Source organism: Dermacentor variabilis, chromosome 8 (assembly GCF_050947875.1).
Source record: "Dermacentor variabilis isolate Ectoservices chromosome 8, ASM5094787v1, whole genome shotgun sequence".
In the NCBI taxonomy this organism is placed as follows: domain Eukaryota; kingdom Metazoa; phylum Arthropoda; class Arachnida; order Ixodida; family Ixodidae; genus Dermacentor; species Dermacentor variabilis.
In genome coordinates, this window is record NC_134575.1 from 40,600,852 (window position 1) to 40,624,339 (window position 23,488).

General features: G+C 43.7%; 1 protein-coding gene across 1 annotated transcript in view; it reads right to left on the reverse strand.

The window, feature by feature from the left end:
- Window positions 1-263: 263 nt before the first annotated feature.
- The window catches only part of LOC142590113 (uncharacterized), a 38,046-nt gene continuing 14,821 nt past the window's right edge, over window positions 264-23,488 (reverse strand). Inside the window, exons 8-16 of the mRNA XM_075701978.1 lie at window positions 22,326-22,571; window positions 15,381-15,529; window positions 12,624-12,772; window positions 11,782-12,099; window positions 9,444-9,547; window positions 8,830-8,938; window positions 7,343-7,533; window positions 4,673-4,918; window positions 264-2,795 (exon numbers count right to left, since the gene is read on the reverse strand). Of these exons, the coding sequence (XP_075558093.1) occupies window positions 2,492-2,795; window positions 4,673-4,918; window positions 7,343-7,533; window positions 8,830-8,938; window positions 9,444-9,547; window positions 11,782-12,099; window positions 12,624-12,772; window positions 15,381-15,529; window positions 22,326-22,571 (1,816 nt within the window). The 3' untranslated portion in view covers window positions 264-2,491. The remainder of the gene's footprint in view (window positions 2,796-4,672; window positions 4,919-7,342; window positions 7,534-8,829; window positions 8,939-9,443; window positions 9,548-11,781; window positions 12,100-12,623; window positions 12,773-15,380; window positions 15,530-22,325; window positions 22,572-23,488) is intronic.

Here is a 23,488-nt window from a genome sequence, read left to right on the forward strand (position 1 = left end):
ATGAAACCACTGAGTAGACCGCAGATAATGTAGCAGTACATCCGATGGATGTTCACCACTGAACGTTCAGACATCCCCCGGATATTCCCACAAATCCAGATGACGTACGACAGACATCTGAGAGACCGTCCCATGCAAAATCAAAGGCATCCAACAGGCAATCCTGGATATGTGCTCTTCGCGAACATTCAGATGTCGATAACAGGTTAAAAAATGGGCGTCCTTTAAAGAAATATTCTAAGAATATCTGCGGTGGATGAAACAATCTAGACGTGGACATCTATGGTACATTTTTAGGATCGTAAATGTAGACATTGATTACATCATAAATGTTCATAAGATATAGAGGACATCTATGATAAATCTGGAATTTATTGTAAGGTTTTCTTAGTGCACATCACCTTGCTCATACTGCCATTTTTCTGCTTTAGAAGGTGTACTCTACCTGAGAACCAATGTGCCAGTTATATGCGCCATGCTGCACTGAATTGCTTTACTGTGCAATTGCGTGCACAAATAAGTGCCGTCAAAGCAACTGGGGCCGTGTCTTAGTGGTACAGGTTGCAAAGGTGACAAGATGCATGTGTTGTCATATATGCTTAATGTATATATTTATGAAATCATTCATGGCTGTATATTTAAAGAAATCATTGTGCTTATGTAGGGGCGTCTATGGCACAAATCAATTAATGGACATTTCAAGGTATCCCTGGGGAAACATCCGCGAGACATATGCTGTTGGTAAATCCATAGGCAAACATACACTGGGCGTCCACCACATTAAAGTGTGTGGACGTTCTGTTACGACCCCACTTCCCAAATCTACATCCCCTCTTCGTACCACGGATATTGTTTCCCGGACGTTCGGATCTGAATCGGATATTCGCCGGACATTTGTGGTCCATTGGGCAACAAAGACTTCTCGCACTCAGTGGTCGCTGTCATTTACGCAGTGACTGAATCTGTCGGCAAAGGTTCTTGTGATATCGTGCATTGATGCTGGCCATTGAAGTTTGCTGTTAACACTTCTGCTCCTCTCTTTGTTTGCCTAAATCGATGTTCATAGGGAATGTATTTGCAGTATCTTCATATTCCATTTCTTAAATATGTGATGTTTGTGCTTTTCTTCATGGCTGTACCTTTCATAATTTTTCTTTGTCTGTGCGACTGCTACCTGTGGGGGTGGTGTTTGGCACACATTAGCATGGCCTCTTTTTTCCATCAGGCTCATATATGTTCTCGTTGCTTCTAGGTCCTTATGTGGGTGTATTTTGGTACCTTTTTTTTCCTGTATTATTCAGTTTCAGCCTCTTCACTATCTTTTTGCACATAGTGTAGTAATTGATTGTTTGTAGTGTTCGTAGCCTCGAATAAAAATTCAGTTAGCTAGATCAGTTTTAGTGCACTAAATGCATGATCGTGTTTGGTGAATCTGTGTTGTTTATTCTTGTTGATGCGTTAAAACCCTGTTAACTCAAATGTGCGACTCGGCACCCGACATTTCGGGTAACTACAGACGACAGTGATCTGTCGGGCCTGTACAGCCGACAGTGCTCATATCCCCAAAAAGTAATCGACAAGAATACCGCCCCAGTGCTGCGATTTTGTAGCCATCCTTTCACTTGGATAAAGGCCACTCTTTCATCCACCGTTTTCGGCTGGCTTATCCCTTTGAATAAAATCCTAATCTTGACTGCAAAAGTCACTACCCAAATGTTTCTATACTTCGAGCATAGCCGCAGTATTGCCAAAAAGTGAGAGGACCGCAAGTTTAAAGCGAATTCTGCTTCATTCCATGCCACTTTTATCATCTACCATTCACAGCCAGTTGCGATCTCATTGATTACGTGGGCGGAGTGTCGCTTTTTACAAACTTGCATATTAAATTGCAATGCACCAGTCACCACAAACCCATAGAAACATATGGGCACTGGCCGGGATGAAATTAATCAAAAAATTGAATTAACCAGAGTCAATTGACTGTAGTAAGCACTTGCACTACTGGCAATAAAGTTTGTGTATTGTTAGTCATCTTGTACACGTATAGTATAAACAGAAGTGGCGGTAAAAATACATTCACAGAGTACTTGTGACATCAAACACAGACTGCGCATTGCGTTCTTATCCAATCATCATAGCTTCACTGTACGACATCTCACACTTGTTACGGTACACAAATTTGCCGCATCGTGGGAGTGCAACTGCTGCGGCATAACTTTTCTGTTGCATGTTTTAGGGTTAAGCAACTGCCAAATCGCTATGCACTATATCTAGCTCTGTGCTTCTTGCCAGTTTTATTGAGGCGGACTACTAAGAGCAAACTACACAGATAGAAATTTATTGCAGCTGGCTACTGCATGCGGCCGAGGCTGCCATCACGTCTTGTATCGTTGGGCGTTAACCTTCGTGGCGCATTGCTTCTCGCTTTCACTAGTCACTTTCGTCGCTCGGCTGGTGTCTGTGTCCCTCTTCTCGTCTTGTGCTTCTTCCACTAGTCACTTTCGTCGCTCGACATCGAGATGTCGAAAGCAACTGGGTCATCTGCTTGTCCAGCATTCATTGCAGCTCTTTTCGCTAGCCACTCATGCAGTTTCTCTTCCGTCTCTGGTATGCCTGCACTGTCCTCACTCGGCGCTTCTGCATCGGAGTCCTTCACTGCTTCGCTGCTGGCTGCGCCATCTGGCCGCTTCACGACAACTTCCCCCACGAGGAAAGTGTTCTGCTCGTGGGAATTGAAGGAGATTCCAATCTCCTCGAGAACCGCAGAGCCTGTGGCGTCCTTGACATGGTATTTCCTGTAAAACAGGATGCCATGTAAGCTCCGCGTCACCGCAAATGGAGGAGAGATGGTGGTTAGGTTGCGGTACAGTGCAGGCAGCGAGGGGCGAATGCTTTGTCTGCCTCTCGCTTCAGCGCATATCAGAAAATCGAGGTTACGCAACCGCCAGTACTAAACGTGCGGGAGGACTGTGCACATTATGCCATCACAGCACGGCCACTCTTTTCACATGCGACACATTGCCTCTAAATCGTTGCACGGGCTGCACATGTGCCCAGCCGCGCTGACAGCGATGCGCAGACACACGGCTGCTCGAAAAAAAAAGATGCCTGCTAACTTAACCCTCCCCCCACCGCACACACACGCAGACTTCCCGCCCCTCCTTTCCCCACCCTTGCACTCTCCTAATTGCATTACCATGAGTGCACTCTCCTTTCCCTTCGCTCCCGCAGGAAGACGGTGTGCATCAAGCCACCATCCTTCTTGGCTCACCCTCGCACACACGCTTTCACTCGCACCCAAAGCATACAGTGCACAATGGATCTTATTGAACTTGGATTTTATACGGAACATGACGTTACTTCTCTTGTGCGCAATTGGATAAGTGCATATGCAAGTAGCCGCTTGTAATTCAACCGTTTGAACATCTATGTCCCCGGAAGTTTCCATTTACTGTCTCGGTATTCCTTTGCAGCAGCAGTGGAATTTCTTTATATTGGAGTCTTGTATAAACGCACTTCGTTATATTGAGGTTCTAAATACATGTTATTCCACAGACAAGAAGTTATAAAAAGTTCAAGATATCATTTTGTTTTCTGAAAATTTGCTATTTTCAACAATTTTTGTGAACATATCAAAACTCTAAATAAAGAATTTCCTTCCAAGAGTCACTACATTTGAACTGTTTCTTTTAAGTACAACAAACCATCAAATTTGGTGCAGTGGTTTTCGAGAAAAATTTCCTCCTTTCCCACGTATTTAAATATGAGCCCCCGAGCTAGAGCTTCCTGTTATAAGGCATAACGGAGTTGGGCACGGGCCATGTAATGGCACAGGGCAAGTAACCAGTACACCACGGTAACTGGTTAACCAAAATGGTAAACCAAGATGGTAAAGGAGAAGCAGGCGACAGATGGGAGAGCTCGGGTGGATGTCTGATTTTCCCTTTATTCATGGGAGAGCTACAATATGAGCCAGAACGTTGCAACTTGTCCCAAACCATACAGCATGCAGTGGGATCTTATCGTACTTGGACTTTATACAAAGCAAAATGTCACCCGCCGTGGTTGCTTAGTCGCCATGGTGCTGGGCTGCTAAGCACAAGGTCGCAGGATCGAATCCCAGCCACGGCGGCCGCATTTCGATGGGGTCGAAATTGTGAAAGCGCCCATATACTTAGACTTAGGTGCACTTTAAAGAACCCCAGGGGGTCCAAATTTCCGGAGTCAGTCACCACGGCGTGCCTCATAATAAGATTGTGATAAGAACATGTAAAACCCCATACTTTAATTAAATTAAAGCTGATGTTACTTTGCTGGCACGGTCACACTTGGTCGCGCAATGCACAATTGGATATTGACGGTACCATTTTGTTTTCTGAAAATTTGCTATTTTCAAGAATTATTATTAAAAGATCAACGGCCTAAACTAAAAACTTCCCTTCCAACAGTGACTACATTTTAACTTTTTCTTTCCATCAAATTTAGCAGAATACAAAAGAACATGTGCCACAGTACAAATAAGTGCATGCCCTACAATGCACATTTTGTCCTTTGTATCTTCAGCTTAAGCTCCCCTTTGAGTACTTAATAAGCTGTGTCTTTTCAGCCTGTATTGAAGATGAACTGAATAGTTAACCAAGATGATGCTAATATCCCATTTTTTTGCACGAACCTTGTCAACCAAAGGGCTGCAGAGCTACCCGGGTCGCCTTGGGAGTTGTTGGCGATGTCACGCCGCGCAGTGTAGTTGCCTCCCTGAGGCACGGTGATGACTGAACCCAGAGACAACTCTTCCCTCTTGCCTGTCGCATCCCTGACTTTCAAAACCAGGTTGATGTCGTGCCCTGCTAGACAGCTCGGCGTCTTGTACGTGTAGCTGACACACAGAGTGTCCAGCGGCACGTCACAGCCAAACAACCTGCGGAAATTTGTTAAGTCTTGTACTCGCGCAGTCAAACTCACACAGCTGTAGCGGCACTTGTAATGATAGCTGAACTTGTGACAGCTTAACCTGCTCTAACAGCTGAATTTGCTATTACTGAACTTACTGTGATAGCTCCACCTGTTGTTTTAGCTAAACTTGTGCTGGGTGAACTTGTGGGTGCCGGTGCCTGGTGTCATCAAGTGACCAATGGGGATGACACCTCGCACAAAGAGAAAATGCTGTCTCTTACTAGAATTTGAGGCCTTTCACACAAAATGATGTGCCGGAATGTTCATCAGGCGTGATCACGACTTGACACTCGGCACTTTTTTTTTTTTGATGAGAGTAGAAATGGCCCCCAGAATAGTTTTTCTCTTGAAGCTTTCTTTTCCTTTTTTTGCTTGTCTGCGTGCATGTGTAATTCATTGGCACTCTTGCACCAGTGAGTACCTATGTGGTCCCTTTCATGGTGTCCGCGTGCCTGTAGCGTCCTACAGCTGAGTGAGAGGAGGTCACGGGTTCGAATCCTAACTGCAGCAGCCACGTTCTGATGACGCGCTGAGTGATGAAATGATCACTTACTTCATTTTAGGTAGTGTTGTAAAAATACCCAGGTGGCCGAATCTTTATGTGACGCCCCAATATGACATCTCTGATTGCCCAGGTGTTGCTCTTTTACGTCAAGTCCAGTCAATCGATCAGTTACTGCAGTGTTGATCTTGATTCTATTTCCTCATCCAGCATGCAGAGTTGGGCTGCCTCATTATACTAGCAGAACAGGAAGTACGCATTAATAATTTCAGTTGGAATCACGTGATTTAACTTCCTACAAAAATGCAACAACTGCATTTTACAGAAGAAAAGTGCTATAATTGAAAATGTCAAGTGTTTAGTCACACATGCCGGCGACACACACAAACCAGTCAAATGTTACCATGTGTAATACAGCAAGGAGTCTCCGCACATGCGTGCACCCTCTCGCACTCTTCAGAAGCTCTACCTAAGAAAACACTTTTCAGTTTCTTTTGTTTCCTTCAGATATTTAACTTTATTGAGCCTGAAGAAACTGCACCAAATAAAGCATGTTAGAAACAAACACTTAGGGGTCTGACACTGACATTATTCCAATGATAATTGTGCTGTCCCTTATTATATTTTGCATGATTGACTCGGGGTTACATCACAAAATATTTTTCAAGCTGTGTACTGGTACCTCAAGACTAAAAAGGTTAACAAAACGCGCATTAACTAATTCATAGAACTTGATTTTAACAGAGCAACATTGATAATAGCATGGATATTTCTGTTCTTAAATTTGCCCAAGCTATTATGCATTACAAAGGCTGCAACGTCAGTCATCTTTATTCAATTCATATACATTTTCACATTACCAATCAAGTGGACTAGAATGGAAAGGCTGAACGCAGAGATAGCACTGATGTCTGGTAAAGGTGCGAAAAGTGAAGTCAACTATAAGACAGAAATTTCTTGGGCACAGTTACAGAATAACACTCCACAGAAAGTACTCAAAGCATACCCGGAGTTTGATGAAAAAGCTTCAGAATTGCTGCTGTGCTTTAGCTATGAATTTAATGACGAGTTTGCCTCTGGTCTTTTTACACCACTCCTAGTAGTAATTTCACCAAGACATCCTACACCTAAGTTCTCTCTCTTTCACTCCCCATTCCCCTCCCCACGTGTAGGGTAGCAAACTGGACTCAGTCTGGTTAACCTCGCTGCCTTTCCTTCTTCCCTCCTCTCTCTCTCTCTCACCAAGACAGTAGTGCCATACCATAGAGTGTTATAGATCATAGCACGGGCTTTCCTACAATAGCTACTAGAAGGAACTCTGGTGTTAGTGTCTACGGGAGCTGCAGGTTGGGCGTCAAGCCACCATGAGAATGATGGATTGGTTCATGGATTTGCCTAAACTCACTCTTTTTTAGCTTGGAACAGCCTTGCGAATTTGAAAAGATCATGTTCAACGAAATATAGCGTTATAAGTGCTACAATTTAGAATGGTTACGCTTTTTCGCAGCCTTATTGCCTTCCACCTCTACAAAAATATGACTACTCCGACATTTAGGCCAATGAGGTCGTACAAAGCACAGTAAATAAAGCCGAGAGAACGTCCGAGGCCACTAGTACAAAGATTAGACAAATCCATGCACTAACGAGGGTCCCATTGCAGTCTTCAACTTTGAGACCCTCGCCTGTATATTTTCTATGCTTAATTAAGTTCAAGTGTAATAATACTGATTGATTGATTGCCCGACCGACCGACCGACCGACCGACCGACCGACCGACCTTTGCATTGTAGCCAAAGAACCGCAGCACCAGACTTTCCTGTAGTCATTTCAATACTAAATGATGCCATAAGCCACCCTAATCTTTGTGTTAAGGTACCACAGATTCACCTGAAGTAAGGGATGACACTGGAACTTGGCGACTGTTTCGGATCATACTCCAAACGGAGACAGCCACCGCCTGTGTACGCGTCTGTCGTGTGCACCATGGCTGACCCCCCGCCCCCACAGAGCCTCATTCCCTGGTCTCGGGGCTGGAGTTCTTGCTTGGACAGGTTGAACCACGGTACTGGCATGACGGACTGGAACACGATTTATGAACTTTTGCACACTAGCATACCATGTAATAAATTCTACTTCTTCAGATAACTGAATATATACCGACAACCTGAACACGTTGACGGTAGCCTTCCGAAGCTTGCATACTGATAGGGGTCTGCACTTTGCGATAATTCTGATAAATCCTGGAAGGCATTCACTAGTAATATATATAAATTGAAATTTATCTGAAAATCTCTAAATTTTGGGTCCCTTATACCCAAGTTGTGCAACTTCTTTTTTCTTAGTATAGTTTTTTTTTTTAAATTTAGTTGCAACCTACCTGTTAGCAGCAGAACTTGATTATTGAATGTACAGCTACCATGCACTACCTCCGAATTCTATGGCTGATGCATTTGCTGCAGTAAAATCCTATCTTTTTTATTTCACAAATTTTGGGTTCATTACATCCAGTCATGGTGACTTTTTATTTCCTTATTGTTACTACTGTATTTACTCAAGAATAGGTTGACTGCAAGTATAGGTCGATCCCTTTATATTGCACTCACTAAAAAGTGAAAAAAATTATATTTGAATTTGGTCGACCGATATCTTTAAAACAATACCAAAAAACAAAATGTAAGCTTGACTACTAAATATCACTAGTGGATGCCAGAGGCTGCATCCTTGTCAGAACTGCCAAATGAGTCGTCCTTGTTGGATATGCTTCACATATGTCCTCTGCATGCCAAACGACATCATCTTCGGTGCTGTCGAGTGCTTAGGACATGCAGAATTTCTTAAAGCCAGTCTAGATGCTTTCCAGACTGGCTTTGTGGCGGGCACGACGGAGAAACTCGGTTAGCTCGTACTTTTGCTAAGTTCAAAAATATAGAATGGTAGAAATTGAGATCATAACGTTGAACTGACAGGGACAAGACAGACGACAGGACGTGGGCTATCCTGTCATCTTTCTTGTCCGTGTCAGTTCAGCGCTATGACCTCAATTACTGTAACGAAACAACTAGCCCAAAAATCTGTACTACATATAGTTCGATAGCTCAATTCGGGTATCATTCTCGAAAAAAAAGAAAGTCTACCTATGTTCGAATAAATATGGCACTTCCAAATTTAGTTGTTCCAAACACATCAGCCATAGGATGCGGAGTTGGAGCGTAGTTGTTTCACAGTCCACCTCTGCGTTTCCGATTTGACGGGTGAAATAGAGAAAACTCATTTTGTTGTTACATCCTGTGACTCCGAAAAGACTCATTTCTGTTAATTGTACATATTTCCCTCGTTTCACTAGATGCGCGCACTTCAGTTAGCGATTGGCTGACCCGCCCTTGCTTGTACTGGTTCGTGCCGAATCCCTGGCAGAACGTGCTGGACAGGGGTAGCGTCTTGGCCCACCACTCCGAGCTGCATTCCTCCGGCAGGGCCCACAACCTGCATTAAGAGAATGTAATGCAGAGTGAGAAAAGAAATAAGCCAAAGGCAGCTAAAGGAACATTTCATGATTACTCTTCCGGGTGTGAATTCCCTTTTTGATGTAACCATCTTGTTACTGCAGCAGCAATTGTACGGACAGTCCAGCTCTGTACTTTGTACTTTTCCACCCAACGTATGTAGTATATATGTTTGTATGCTATAAGCATCAGTTTTAACATGCATGTAATGTGGGCCCATATACATAAAGTTTTTCTTGTATGAGTTCTGCCGGCGATTGGCTATTACCTTGGCGAACACCATTTATCGCACCAATCACTATCACAAGCGACGGGTGATGAAATGCCGACTGAGGAATCGCTCCTACTTGCAGAAAAATTTCGAGAATACAGACCCAAGTTACAAAGTATAGTCTCAAGAAAACGTCAAGAACTGCGATTTGACTTAGGAGAGGTGCTCTGGCCTCTTATCTGAAACAATGAAGATCACAGCTTCCAGAACTTACAGGCACTGGTTCTCCGTGAACCTCCTCTTGTCCTGTACCTCGTAGACCCAGCCGGCGCCAAATATGGCAGCTGACAACCCATAGCTGCGAACAATCGCAACTGCCTGAAATGAAATTGAAAATTATAGGCGTTGGGCTTGCAAATATAATGTATTAATGTGAAAGCATAAAGCATCAGCTAGCTTATGTGTATATATATATATATATATATATATATATATATATATATATATATATATATATATATATATATATATATATATATATTCAAGCGGGAACGGCACTAAGGACTTGGATAAAGTGAAGGCACATTGAAAAAAAAAAAAAACTTTGCACTGACTGAAAACTGATTTACTTTTTTGTGACAGACAAGCATTTAGATATGCTGGAACACTTCATCAAAGACATGAAAACATAAAAGGAGAAACTGGGGGCAGTAACCAATGGCGGTGCACGCACGCGCGAACCTACTGCGGGGCGCATTTTCCATGCACATGCACCCGTGCTTGTGACTGTCTTCTGCCTAACTTTTTATGTCTTCATGTTGTCATGCCTTTGACGAAGCATTTCAGCGTACCTAAATGTCTGCCTGTCGCGACAATAGAACAGTTGTCATTCAGTGCAATGTGTCATTTTCGATGCGCCGCTTCACTTTGTCTGTGTACTTAGTGCGGTTCCCGCCTGAAGTCAGCTTATGTTAGAGAATGCCTCACTTCGCAATCACTAGCCATCAAGCACAGCACTTTTGCACTAAGGTCAAAAGGGGGCCCTTTAACATTTCCTTCAAGATGCTGATTAAGCCTGCCTAGTTGCTACACAGGCAACTAAGCCGTCAGGAGCTTCACACGTTAATATGTTGTAATGGTGGCACATACAATATGTCTAAACAAAACACTGTGAAATATATTGTGTTGCAGTTTGAGGACAAATAAACATGCAATTATGGAAGACGATCGTACAGTGTGTTCAAATCAAATTGTGAGCTTTGATGTCACGAAGCAACTTATGCGCTATGAGGGAGTTCATAGTGGAGAACTCGGGATTAATTTTGGCTATCTGGGGTTGCTGGGGTTTAATGCATATCTGGGTTTAATGCTGGGGTTGTAATGAGTTTAATGCGTAAAGTACACAAGCGTTATTGTCAACTGGCCCCACCAGAATGCGGCTGCAGCGGCCAGAAATGAAACCCCTGGCTCCACACTCAACAGCAGATATGTACTGAGGAACACTAATACACAGATACATATATAGAGCAAATGAAATATGGAATTGTGATCCACCTGACTAATGCAAGAAGCTTCAAAGGGAACTTGTGTACAGTGTTCAGCAATTAAAACACGATACTCGGACAACATGGCGGCCAGTACTTTCTTATGCCACCAGTGGGAACTGGTGACACTGAGATGATGCATTTTTGTGTCAGATGAAAGCGAGAATTTTTTTATGTCGTAACTACGTTTGGCTTCCTCAGAAATAACCCAGCGATCGCTAGTGGCGCAAAAAGCACCGGCTGCCATGCTGTCTGAGTATCGCATTTCAATCGTTGAGCACTGTACATATGGGTATCCTTTGTAGCTTCCTGCTACAGCAAGGTGGACGTCGATTCTTCCTTTTCATGAACCTTCCTCCACCATACGGGAATTCGCAGAAGTGATCTGCCAAACTGAACGGTAAATAGTCCCAAGCCTTGTACAACAGCACAAGATGTAGCCGAATATATAATAGTTTCTTATTTATGGGTATATAATGCGAGTTCGTGGCAAGTACAAGTTAACAAATCAAAAGTGTAATGTTCATAACTAGGTAACGCACACTTACAAAAAAGCATGAATGTATGCCCATCAGAGGAATGGTTAATGCTGCCTGGGCTTGTGGAAACTGTCACAGACATGTTTCTGTGACAGAAGAGAAGGCTACGGAGGCAAAGCACATGCAAGAGAATTCATGGAAAGAGTCCCGAATTCTCCTCTGCATTAGTTTAACTTGAGAAAACATAAATATCTCATTTACAACTGCAAAATAAGGCAAAATATACCGCTGACTTCTAAACTTGACTTATTTTTTGCTTTTCTCTTGTGTATTTGGGCAAATGCGGAGCCACAACACCTTGAGGCAGCGCTGATTTGATATCTGTTCCAAGAAACCAAAAGCATTGTCAAACGCTGCCGGACTACTTGGCGTAGTAACACGTGCAGAAGCTCCGACCCATCATTCCCAGCTTTCCCATCATTGCCACAGGAAGTTGACCATGAGTATAGCAAGAACCTTGGGACAGAAACAGAAATAATGGGATGAAAGGCCGGGAGGTTAACCAGAGAGACCACACACCAAAGCTTACCTTGTGCATGTCATAGCCACCATCATAGCACGTGTCCCGTGCGAAGACGTCGATGCCGACATAGACGTCTCCCTTGCGTTCGCCTGCCTTGTCGGCAGAGTTGTGAAGCAGCCTCTCGTCCCACTGGTAGTTAAGGAGGATTCCATCACACAGGCTGAAGAAGCGTTGGTTTCTGTCGTTCAGTTCGTTCTGCGGCTCAACCGTTCCATTGGGCAGGATGCTGTCGTGCCAGATGACGACGGAGCCAGGCACGGAACGGTGCGTCTCTTTGGTTATGGCTGAAAGCAGCTCGTTGACAAAGTGGCCAACGCTGCCATCCTGGAGACAAAATGCAGTGGGCTAATCGCTCAAGTTTTACTCATTTCTTGTAAAAGCTGTCAGCATAAATTCTAGTTCAAAAGATTCCAAAACTAACTCCAACGCATTGTTTCATTTCCAGGTTCACCTGCATTTGTGACGGCAGCCTAACACAAGAGTCCAAAACGTACATTTGGGACTATTCCGTCCACAGAAACCGGCTACCGAGTGCTTTCACCATGCACTTCCATGTAATCACACCCATAGCAGGCGTTAATTTCTGAAAAACAGCTCGAAGCTACAAGCAAAAATTACTGTTTGCTGCACGTAGTTGTGTCATCAATAAATTATTTTTTTTACTCGCTTCTTTTGCACGCTAAAAATTACTCTACATATAACACATTATAAAAGTTTGTTTACGTTTGTTTGGATTACCGAAAAGCCCGCTATAACGGAGTATTTTCCTTTTTTTTTTTTTTTTGCACAAGCCTGTTTGTTATAACAAGGTTCAGCTGTGTACTACACCAGGGAATTGGAGCACTAACCATTTTCGCTGCGATGCGGACAAGCCATCCATCAAAACTGGACCGAGCAGCAATCAGGGCCAGCTGAGAGGCGATTGTAGCAACTTGGTTGCCACCCTTGATCTTCTTGAAAGCGTTTCTTCCTTCTTCTGATTCCAGAGTAAAGGTTCCTGAGAAGACAAAAAGCCCGTTAATATACTCATTGATAGGCACAAAAATGGCTGGCGTACAGTTACATGAGAATTCTGAACAGGCATAACGTGAAAACGAATCTGTGACAAAAAGTTTTTGATTATAGTAACTTTTGCATCAGTACCTATGGTTATTTTGAAGTATGAAGTTGCCTCGACCTATTAGGTTTTTTTTTACTTTGTGAAAATGTGATAGCAGTGTAATCACGAGTTTGGCGTTCACGAAGCTTGTCATTCGAGTCCCCTAATATGACAATTGTGTTTAATGACACTGAATTATGATGTCAGTGTTGACAGTACTGTATAAAATATTTTTTTAGAGTATAACATTAATATAGTCTATAGATACAATTTAATTTTGAAGCATAACTGCAAGTCGGCTTAATTGGAACAGATTCATTTCTTAAAAACTTTTTGTGCGCAAACAAACAGGGACAAATATGAGGGGCAACACAAGGGCGAGCACTTTCTAACAACTGGTTTTATTTTTGAAGAACTTCCTGCTTAAATACCCACATATCTGCGCAATCCAGTCAAACAGAGCACGCCTATAGCGCATATAACTCTTGAGATCAAATGCCGTGGATCAAAGCTACCTGATCAACATAAAAACAGCAAGGCGCATGTAACAAGCACTTACGATGAAAATGCATTAAAGATGTGATGACAGAAGGAAATTTTCTTTATCCAGCAGTGAAACAAAAGGATGGCTGATGCATTTTTCCTTTTGTTTTTCGATCCAGTGCGCTTCCACAATTTTTCTCGCGGTTTGATTCCTATGCCTATACAAAATTTCAGTGCTACTAAGACACGGTGAGCAATCGTGTTCTTGACAATGCATTGCCAAATGCGTACCAGGGCGACCTTTCAGACTAGATAAGTGTTCCCTTAGTCTCGTGTTGATGCATATCGAAGTCTGCCCTACGTACACATGACCACGCATCATAGGAATCTGATAAACAACGTTTTTTGCGCAATCAACAAATTGGTTCTTACGTGGATGTTTAATGTTACATTCATTCTTTGTATCATCCTTTCTTTCGAACTTATTTTTAACCTTAGAACACACACTACCTATTTTGTTTTTTGCCAAAAACACCACTTTTACTTCGTAACTCCGAGCCACCTTTTTAAGTCTGTGTGAAAGGCTTTGAACATGCGGAATCACTGAAACCTTGGAAGCCAAATCCTTCTGCCTTTGATTCTTCGTGCATTGTTCTTTATCCTGTTTAAGTTTTTTTCATTAGTCTATCACAGCGAGCGGGTACCCAGCCTTTCTCAACCTATCAACTTGCTCAGGAAATGCACTATTTACAGTGTGGTGACATGGCTTCATCAACGCTGACCAGAAACACGAAATGACTATCCCATTCTTCACAAGCCTGGAATGGTTTGAGGCATAGTTAATTAGCGGTTTTCCAGCTTGGGGTGAGAATGACCAACACACTTGTTCCGGTAGAAATTCTAACTTGACATCAAGAAACTGAAGCTTATTATCTACCGGTACTTCCAAAGTAAATGCCAAGCCCTTTCCCAGAGAATGGAAGGCCTCTACTACCCTATTCCTGAAAGCACCCTTGTCTACATGACAGCCTAAAATCAAGTCATCATCAGCCTGGTTACGCCCACTGCAGGGCAAAGGCCTCTCCCATACTTCTCCAACTACCCCGGTCATGTACTAATTGTGGCCATGTTGTCCCTGCAAACTTCTTAATCTCATCCGCCCACCTAACCTTCTGCCGCCCCCTGCTACACTTCCCGTCCCTTGGAATCCAGTCCGTAACCCTTAATGACCATCGGTTATCTTCCTTTCTCATTACATGTCCTGCCCATGCCCCATTTCTTTTTCTTGATTTCAACTAAGATGTCATTAACTCACGTTTGTTCCCTCACCCAATCTGCTCTTTTCTTATCCCTTAACGTTAAATCCACCATTCTTCTTTTCATAGCTCATTGCGTCGCCCTCAATTTAAGTAGAACCCTTTTTGTAAGCCTCCAGGTTTCTGCCCCGTAGGTGAGTACTGGCAAGACACAGCTATTATACACTGTATAAAAATCAGTATAAAAATACAGTGTATAAAAATCAAGTAGCCATCGACATATCTGTATACCTTATATACTACACCTTCTAAATCTTTTGTCAGTTCTCTGTCTATGCTTCCCAAAAAAATGCTACTAAGGATGGGAGCTACCTTTGTCCCGATGCACACACCTCTTGCCTGCAGATACATGTCACCACAGAATCCTACATGTGTATTCGCTAAATAAAAATGCAGAATTTCAAGAAAGGATTCAATAGCCATCCTACACGTATTGCAGAATGGCACCTCATCATTCTCGTTTGTTATGCAATCTTTAACACACTGCTGTTTAACAACTTTATCATGCTGCTCTTGGCATTTCTTGCTTATGTGAAAATAATTTTGAGCTATGCCACTTTCAGGATGGCTTTCATGTGTGTAAGAGCTACTATAACATTTACAATATGAAATAACTTGTACATGGGGCAACACATAGCAACAATGCCCGGAGTGACCCACAGGTTATTCGTGAAGCAGTGAATGCGGTAAGCACAAGCCAGCCTCACCCAATACTTTCACTCCATGCTTGTGGGCAGCTGTGATCCAGCAGGGAGGAGGGATGGTGACCATGTGGTGCGAATAATATACAAAGGTGTCAATAATTTGCCAGTGGTGGAACCTGTAGCTGTCCTTCTTGTCGCTGCCGTAAAGATACCTGAAAACAGGCAGAACATGGGAACCAGCAATTACAATTGTATAAGAAGAGCAGTGGAACGGCAACAGCACAATAAGATTGTTTTCATAGAGCAAATGAAAGGAATCTTGTCGCCCTATTTTGTGTCCTTAGTCATATAGCCAGCGACTGGCGTGTCGCTCAGCGCACTCAAGGACTTTTCACGAGGTTCTTGATGGGCCTTTCAAAGAAGCGCTTTTAACTTAATAACAAAAAATTGTCAGCCTTCAGGGGCTTGCTCTGCTTCATATGTAGCTGTCTCATAAATTGCTATCACAATCGATGCTTCGCCGTCGCGGCGAAACTGCCATGTTAGAGCACAGCTCTTAGGCGCCCGTTCCTGCGGTGAGCGTCGACGTTGCCCCTCGAAACCAAGCGAACAAGCACAGCAAATGATGAAAGCGAACCCGGAGACTGAAGGCGGCAATAGCGGAGAGAGTGCGAGGAGGAAAGCAAAGGAGGATGGTATGGCAAAAGCATGTGAAGAAAAGCGTATAGTGCCGCGCAAGACGGGCTTTGCGGTGACGATGGCTACGAGATGGCGCCAGAGTAGTGCACATCGAGGTTTAGGGACAGTGGAGGGCAAAATAGACTTTAAGCAGGTAGAAATAGCCGAATGGAGGTTATCTGATTGGTGGCTAAAATCAAGGCAAGAGTGATATTTCACCCTCCACTAAGTATAAAATATATTACTAGTCACGGCTAGGTGGCGTGTGCTGCAGCCCGATTTAAAGGGTTCATCTATCAGTCTGTATGGAAACAAAGCGCTGCATGATCGGAGGTCTGTCTGCGGAGGCTGCTGTGAATTGCACCCAGGCATCATCCACATGCTACCTCTCGCGATCTCCCCTTTAGCAAGGCAGTTGTGCCAGACTTCGTTCCATTTGCAACGTGCCGCACGATACAGATTGTCTGTGCCAGACAATATATAGTGAAATGGAAACACGTGTAGAGCTGCACTCAAATTTCCCATTAGGGAGTATCGTAATCGTCGGTGAATTTTTTTTTTCCCTTTTATTTATGCCACCCCTTTGCTGGCAAGCTGTTAAAACCGCCCCTCATTCATTTTGTTACAAATAAATCTCTCTCTGACTGCGCTAATTATAATCGGCGTGTAATTATCGAGTTGCATATGTCACTCACTTGTCTTCCAGGTAGCCGTCCATGTCGTGACAGAAAAGGATTTTCGGGCGCCCCGGTTTGCCCCGCTCTATATCTCTCAGCGGCTCCACAGCGCAAAGCGGCGGTCGTCTGAAGCGGATGAGGTCGTTCAGCGACTTCAACGGGCTGACCGCCGACATACTCTATCGTACCAGTGGTGCCTTGCTTGCTCGCTTGCCTGTTGGTGCCTGGTACCGTCGTGGCCAGCCGTTGAGACTCTTCTTCTGATGATGCGTCGAGCGCCACGCTTGGTCGCTTGCTTCCTTCCTGTACCATGGTGCATACCCACTATGGGGCATTGGCCAAGAAGCCAACAGTTAAACGGAAAGCGGTTACAGGAAAGCATGTGTTTTTGAAATTGAATTTGTAAATTGAAATTTTGTAAAATAATGAATAATAAATCAGTAAATTAACTAGGTATTCTCCTTGTGTCACAAAGGAACTCACATATGGCCCTGCATAGGCTCCTATGGCTAAAGCTCAATGTAGTTTCCCCAGAGGAGAGAATCTTTTCAGTGTCATAGGAATGGCTAATTTTTTGGAATGGAATTTCGAAGTATTTCTTTCTCTGGACTGCGAATCGGCAGCAGGTTAATACAAAATAATCAATGGTTCCAGGATCTTTGCAGATATGACATAGAGGGGACAGTGCCAGGCCAGACCTGTGTAGGTAAATATTTAGGCGTGGCGTACAGCATCGCACTGCAATTGCACGCTGCACGTTTTTGTCATTCCTCTGCACACACAAGTAACACATACCATCTGTGGGGGACGGGCCAGAAATTGGGCAGTTTGCTGAAAAAGGGTGAAGGAAGTCTAGAAAATATTACTATCACATGCTGCTTCGTTTCAGTCTCCTAATTCTCAGCATAACTATTTGCATACCTTACTTTACTGAACCCAATTCAGTTACATTGCTAAATTGGTTATTCTTTTTCTTTCATTCACCATATTGTTTCTTAAGTTCTTTTTTCCACAATCTATAATACTGAAAGTGTTGTTTTGGTTGGTTCATTGACTGATCGTATGTGATGTGGCGCAACCAACTACGGGTGATCGATAGGCAGTGAATTGGGCGATAGCATCTTAATTGAAATGTGACAACCTGGCTTTGGAAGTGGTGGTGATGATGATTCCTCGTTTAATGGCATAAACCTAGTGGGGGGATAGGCCATATGAACCAGGTGGTAATATGATAAAGACGTGAGCACTTCCGAAACGTTAGCACTTCTGAACCGTTAGTTAGCCTCGTCTTTGTCTTTTAACCACCCGATTCATGGCCAGTCCCTCACTGCGGATAAGTGCCAAAAAGGGCATTCAGAAAGATAACTTACCCGCCATTTATCAGCATGGTAGCCAGAAAATTCTCCCTCTCTCAGGTTATTTTTCATTTTCGAACAAGTTGCAACTCTACGAGGCTACATACTGGCATCTACTCTTGACTGTGGCCCGTATGTTTGAGTGCGTGAATATTTTCACAGGCCCCACGGCCAGCTCTCTGATGCTGGTTGCAAGTTCAGGCCTTTCTCCAAAGGTCGCCTTCAAGTTTAAGCGTGCACTTTGCTGAATAAAGATGCTGCACTACGACATGTGCTGAAGTGGGTCTAGTCAAGAGAGATCACAAATTGCAATATCTCTCTCTTCTTATGCCAACTCACAGAGTGATCATAACATATTAACGACAGCACTTGCTGAACACATGGATAGAGGTGCTGCTGAACTTGAGGTCACGAGTTTGATCAATCCCGGCCACGGCAGTCGCATTGCGATGGGAGCAAAATACAAAAACGCATGTTCACATAGATTTATAGGTGCATGCTAAAGCACCCTACGGGGCATCAAAACACCCCATTGACAAAACAATTGTGTCAATGTACACAATTTGGTATTGCCTAATAAAAACAATATTCCTAAACAGGTTAATCTTCATTCCAGCATCAAACTGCTTATGACAGATTCTTTTCATAATGTGGCCAGCAGTGGTCTAGCAGGGGTCAATGTTTTGACGATTCCAATTGTTGAAACATTGCTTATAGAAACTTTTAAAGCGAAACTTTCTTTGCCAGCTGGAGTTGCCCAAGCGTGGTAGCTGGGTGCTGCTGATGTATTGTCAAATAGTTCTGACATAAACAAAAAAAATATTTAATTATGTGTGCGAAGATGGGATAGAACCTCAGTGCTCCAGCATGGCAGGCCGATGCTCTAACCATTAGGTCACAATTGCACGTATGCTTCTATCATGCCGATGCCAACTAGCTCTCTGAGAGGACAGCTGCGTGTGTCGCAATGCATATCGCAGGTGCGCGAGAGCACAGGCACATGGCGCCAATTTCTTACGCACCAAGGACGCAGGAATGAAATAGAAAAACTCATAGCATTTGATCAACTGCTTCATGAAAGCTTAGGTTCACATACTATTACAATATGTACGTTGGATCTTCACACTTTTTCTTGTTCGAACACTGTTGATTACTTGAGCCTCCCATCTTCCAGTGAACTTCCTTTGTGTTTGAACTCTCTTTCATACGTCAAGTAATAATGTGTTTATAATGTTCTGTACATATATACGGTATATTACAAAAGCAGATGCCTTCTGTTGCTTATTCAAAACGGGAAAGCAAAATTTTAAAGTCGAATACAATGCCAACATGGCATCTGTCACGATGTGCTGTCTTTGGCTTGCGGTGGCTGTTTCTCGGGCTCTTCAGAACCGTCTCCATCGCTACACATTGCCGCCTCGGGACCGGAGTCGTCAGAAACGTCATTTCCATCGTTGCCTGTAGATGCTGCCTGATTGCTCTTCATCTTTTCTGGCCGGTCCACCACAAGCTCACCCAAGAGGCAAATGTTTGCTTGTGGTGAGACAAATGAGAAGCCTATCTCTTCCAGAATGGCACAGTCGGTGGTTCTCAGGTCCTCAATGCTGTATTTCCTGGCAACAGCAAGCAGAAATGGGTGAACAGATGTCAAAGTGGGCATTTGGTACACGGTGCTTGTAAGAAACAGCAGCAGAATAAAATGGCCTAATAGGTGTAAAGTGAATGAATGAATTAATAAATTAATTTTATTGAGAAAGGGGTGGCTCTGTGGCTTATGCTGGGGTGCAGGAAGATGGGTAGGGTATAGAGAAAAGAGGCAGGAGCGAACCTCACCATCGCCACCAAAGGCGAGACGCTCCTAGAAACGTAAACACCTCCAACGGTGACGAAAGGTCCCACCCTCTCCTTGAATACCTACATCAGGATGACCATGCCAGTCTCAAGGGCAATATCCCAATAAAAATGTGCATTCCATACATGGCGATTCCAGGAACAACAGCAAGCAGAAATGGCTGAACAGGGCTGTGCTTCATCAGTGGTCAGAGCGATGCTCCGCCCGCATTATCAATGGGACCAGCCAGTTGTAAACGGTGGATGATGCAGCAGCCAGCCATGTATAAGAAGTCCTGGGTCTATATCCACAAAGCACTTTGCATGAAGTTATTTGTAAGAAGAAACATGGGCTAGTCATCATAGCAGATGTATAGCATTATTGAAAGTGGTTGAGTCGGACAGAATCGAGCGGCAGGAATAAACTATATTATACCAACCCAGGTGTCAAAATAAATATTTCTTGGAAATGACAGCAAGTAGAATCGAGTGAACAGTTGTTGGGTGAACTGTGCACTTTCAAGAAACAACGGCCAGCAGAAATGGCCAGAGACGTGTCAAAGAAGGGCCAGCCAAGTGTGGGCATACATAGAGGCTGAAATGTAGCGATGGTTAAATGTTTGATTATGCAGCCACAAAACCATTCGTGCAATGGGGGTGACAGCAACACAGGCAACCACATCCCGCCTCATTTACAGCTAATTATTCTCATGTTTGATTTTACCTTGATTATGTATGTTGCTGCTGATTATTGCTATGTGTCCTTGGCATGTAGAGGTATCATTCAATAACATTCTCATGTTTACATGACATCTACAAGTCTACAAGTGGTTACAAGATACCTAGATCCCAGATATGCCAAACCCACATGAAGTAAGCTAAGACGACCTTGTTTTCGAAATGTGTATTCAGTACAGGCTACTTCCTGGACACAACATCTAGCAGATACAGTGGAACAGGTGTCACAATGGTTCACTTTTCAAACACGGTCCACATTTAGTGCGTGGTCCACATTTAAAAAGAACATTCAGTTGGTATATTTGGCTACCAACATGCACTGAAATGCGGCATGAGGGCTTGCAGACAACATTTTAATGCACAGATGTCAGCCTAATTAATGCACCCATTACCTTCTATTTTTCTCTCTCTCAATAAATCAGAGGTGTTTGAGCTATTGGATTTCTTATAGTGTAAGTGTTCTACGGATGCAGTCATTCTTTCATTATCTGCTGCGTGCATTCTGTTTACCGACTTGGTCTCGAATCTGACATCGAAATCACACAGCGCCAGCACACCCCATATAGCAGAAACCTTGCAGAGTGTCATCGTCGGAGTGCCAGGTCATTGACGAGCAAGTGACAGAGATGCCGGCAGATGGAATCATTCAAGAATTGCCAAGTCCTCTTTGAAAAGCAACCACTGAATTGTTGCTGGTGTGTCAACTACTTGATTCACTACTGCAAAATGGCGGCCCTAACATCAGCAACCACAGCCCAAGTTTGTCACTTCATTCTACATTCAATCATACTCCACTGTCCACCTCGCGTAATAATTGTTGACCATGGTCCCCTTGTTTACAACTGACAATGTGAAACAACTACTTTGTGCACCTTAAACTTTCGACATTCAACATCTTGACACCTGCAACCTAATGCCTTTACCAAGCATGAACTGAACACTGATCTAAATGCTGTCAATCTACATCACTTTGGACCGCAAAAACGCAGTGAAGTATCACCATTCATGATCTGTGTTTTCAATATAGCAAAACATTAAATTACTGGCTACAGCCCCTTGCGTTTACACTGGCTAATTTCTTCATTACGCTGGGCAATACTTTTCTTTTTCTCATCCACAATGACTTCTGTAATGCATATATATATAGGCTTTTTTTCATGCAGAGGAATCCCACCGACTGGCTAATTTGCACGAACTGGCCATACAAGCAGAGTCCAAAGCACAACGTAATATTCAACACAGAATTATGCTCCTGGTGACCTTGTGGTCGTGGACTCTAATATGCAAACGTGGCTTGGGCCAAAAACTGCTTGCACATTATGCCGGGCCGTTGGTTGTTTCTGATTACCTCAACGAGGTGAGCTACAGGATAGTGCACCTTAATTACTAAAGTGGCTGACGCTCATCCAAGGATGAGGTCATGCGTGTTGCCCGCCTGAAACTTTTTACCCCATGACAACCTGAGCGAGTTGCCCTGAGGGCTTTGTCTGCAACAGGAGCAATGCGAGAATACGTAGAAGCTGAAGACCATTATAGGGGGTGCTGAACAAGTAAGAGAAAGGCTGTGGTTTTTTGTGATTGCCATACTTTTTTGTGCTTTGATTCTAGCTACCTCAATAAAACCGAGTCAGATCTCTGCAATGTATGTAACAATAGTCTTGGTGTTCACTTTCAAAACTGAGCACTCCTAAATTGCTGTTACATAAACAAACTTTGGCTTTCCTACGCACCTGGTTATCCAACTGTTTCCAGAGACATCTGGGCTGTTGTTGGACACAGAGATGTCGTGAACCACAGCATAACATTCCTCGTTAGGTACCGTAACGACGACGCCCAGCAGGAGCTCCTCTCTCTCGCCCTTGGTCGTTGCTTTCAAGACCAGCACAATGTCATTCTCCATTGAGCTGCAGGGCTTCTGCTGCTTGAAAGTGTAGCTCACCGTCAGAGGGCCCAGCGGGAAGTCGCATCCAAACAATCTGCCAACAGAATTGGTCGAAGTTGTGATTTGGGCTTAAGCGTACATCATCGCAGAAGGGTTCCATGTTGTGAATCTAGCACAGGAGACGTGAAGGAACACGTGTGTGTGGCCTGTTCCTCCTGAGAGCCCGATCTGTACAATGTTTAAGACTTTCATGAAACAAGCGTTGGATGTGAAGTTGGGCTAGTTGTTCAGCAACAATATATATTTAAAAAAAGAGAAAGAAAGCAACACCAATTACAGGATCACAGGAAGGTGAAACAAACAGGTGAACAAACACAGGTGCCATGTCCAAAGTATGAGACACAGGTGCCTTTCTGTGGTCCTGTAGGAGGCCCTTTTTTACTTTTGCGATAGCAATTATATGACCGAAGCGCATTTCTGCCATCGCCGTGAGGTTCCATACAAAGTTCAAGTGCGATAAATCGTCGCCGCACTTCGTACGCTGTATGTGCGGCTCAATCTCACACACGAAATCTCGCAATGCCGTCACGTGCAAGGCTCTGAGAGCAGGGCAGGGAGGGGGGACGCATGGTCCTCCGGGCGGCCCATGTGACTGTGCGCTCCCACCCGGGTCGCTTCATCTTGAAAGCCATCTGCAATGCGTACAGAGTCTGCCACATGCTGTATTTTCGCTTGGTTCGCATTGATGTGGGCGGTAGCAGGAAAGTCAATTCGCTCGCTGCTGCTTCCCCAATTACTCACTCCAGCATTTTGACAGCGATTTTGCTCTGTCATCGAGGGAGATATGTTCATGTTTGCTTGTGCTTGCGTGACACCATGCTTGTTAATTTAGTTAGCGTGCCTATGTTTACAACTTTATGCGGTCAATAAAGCTACTATCTTTAATTAGTATAGCTGTCCACTAATTTGCTATCGCAATCTATGGTTCGCCTTTTGGGCGAAACTGCGACT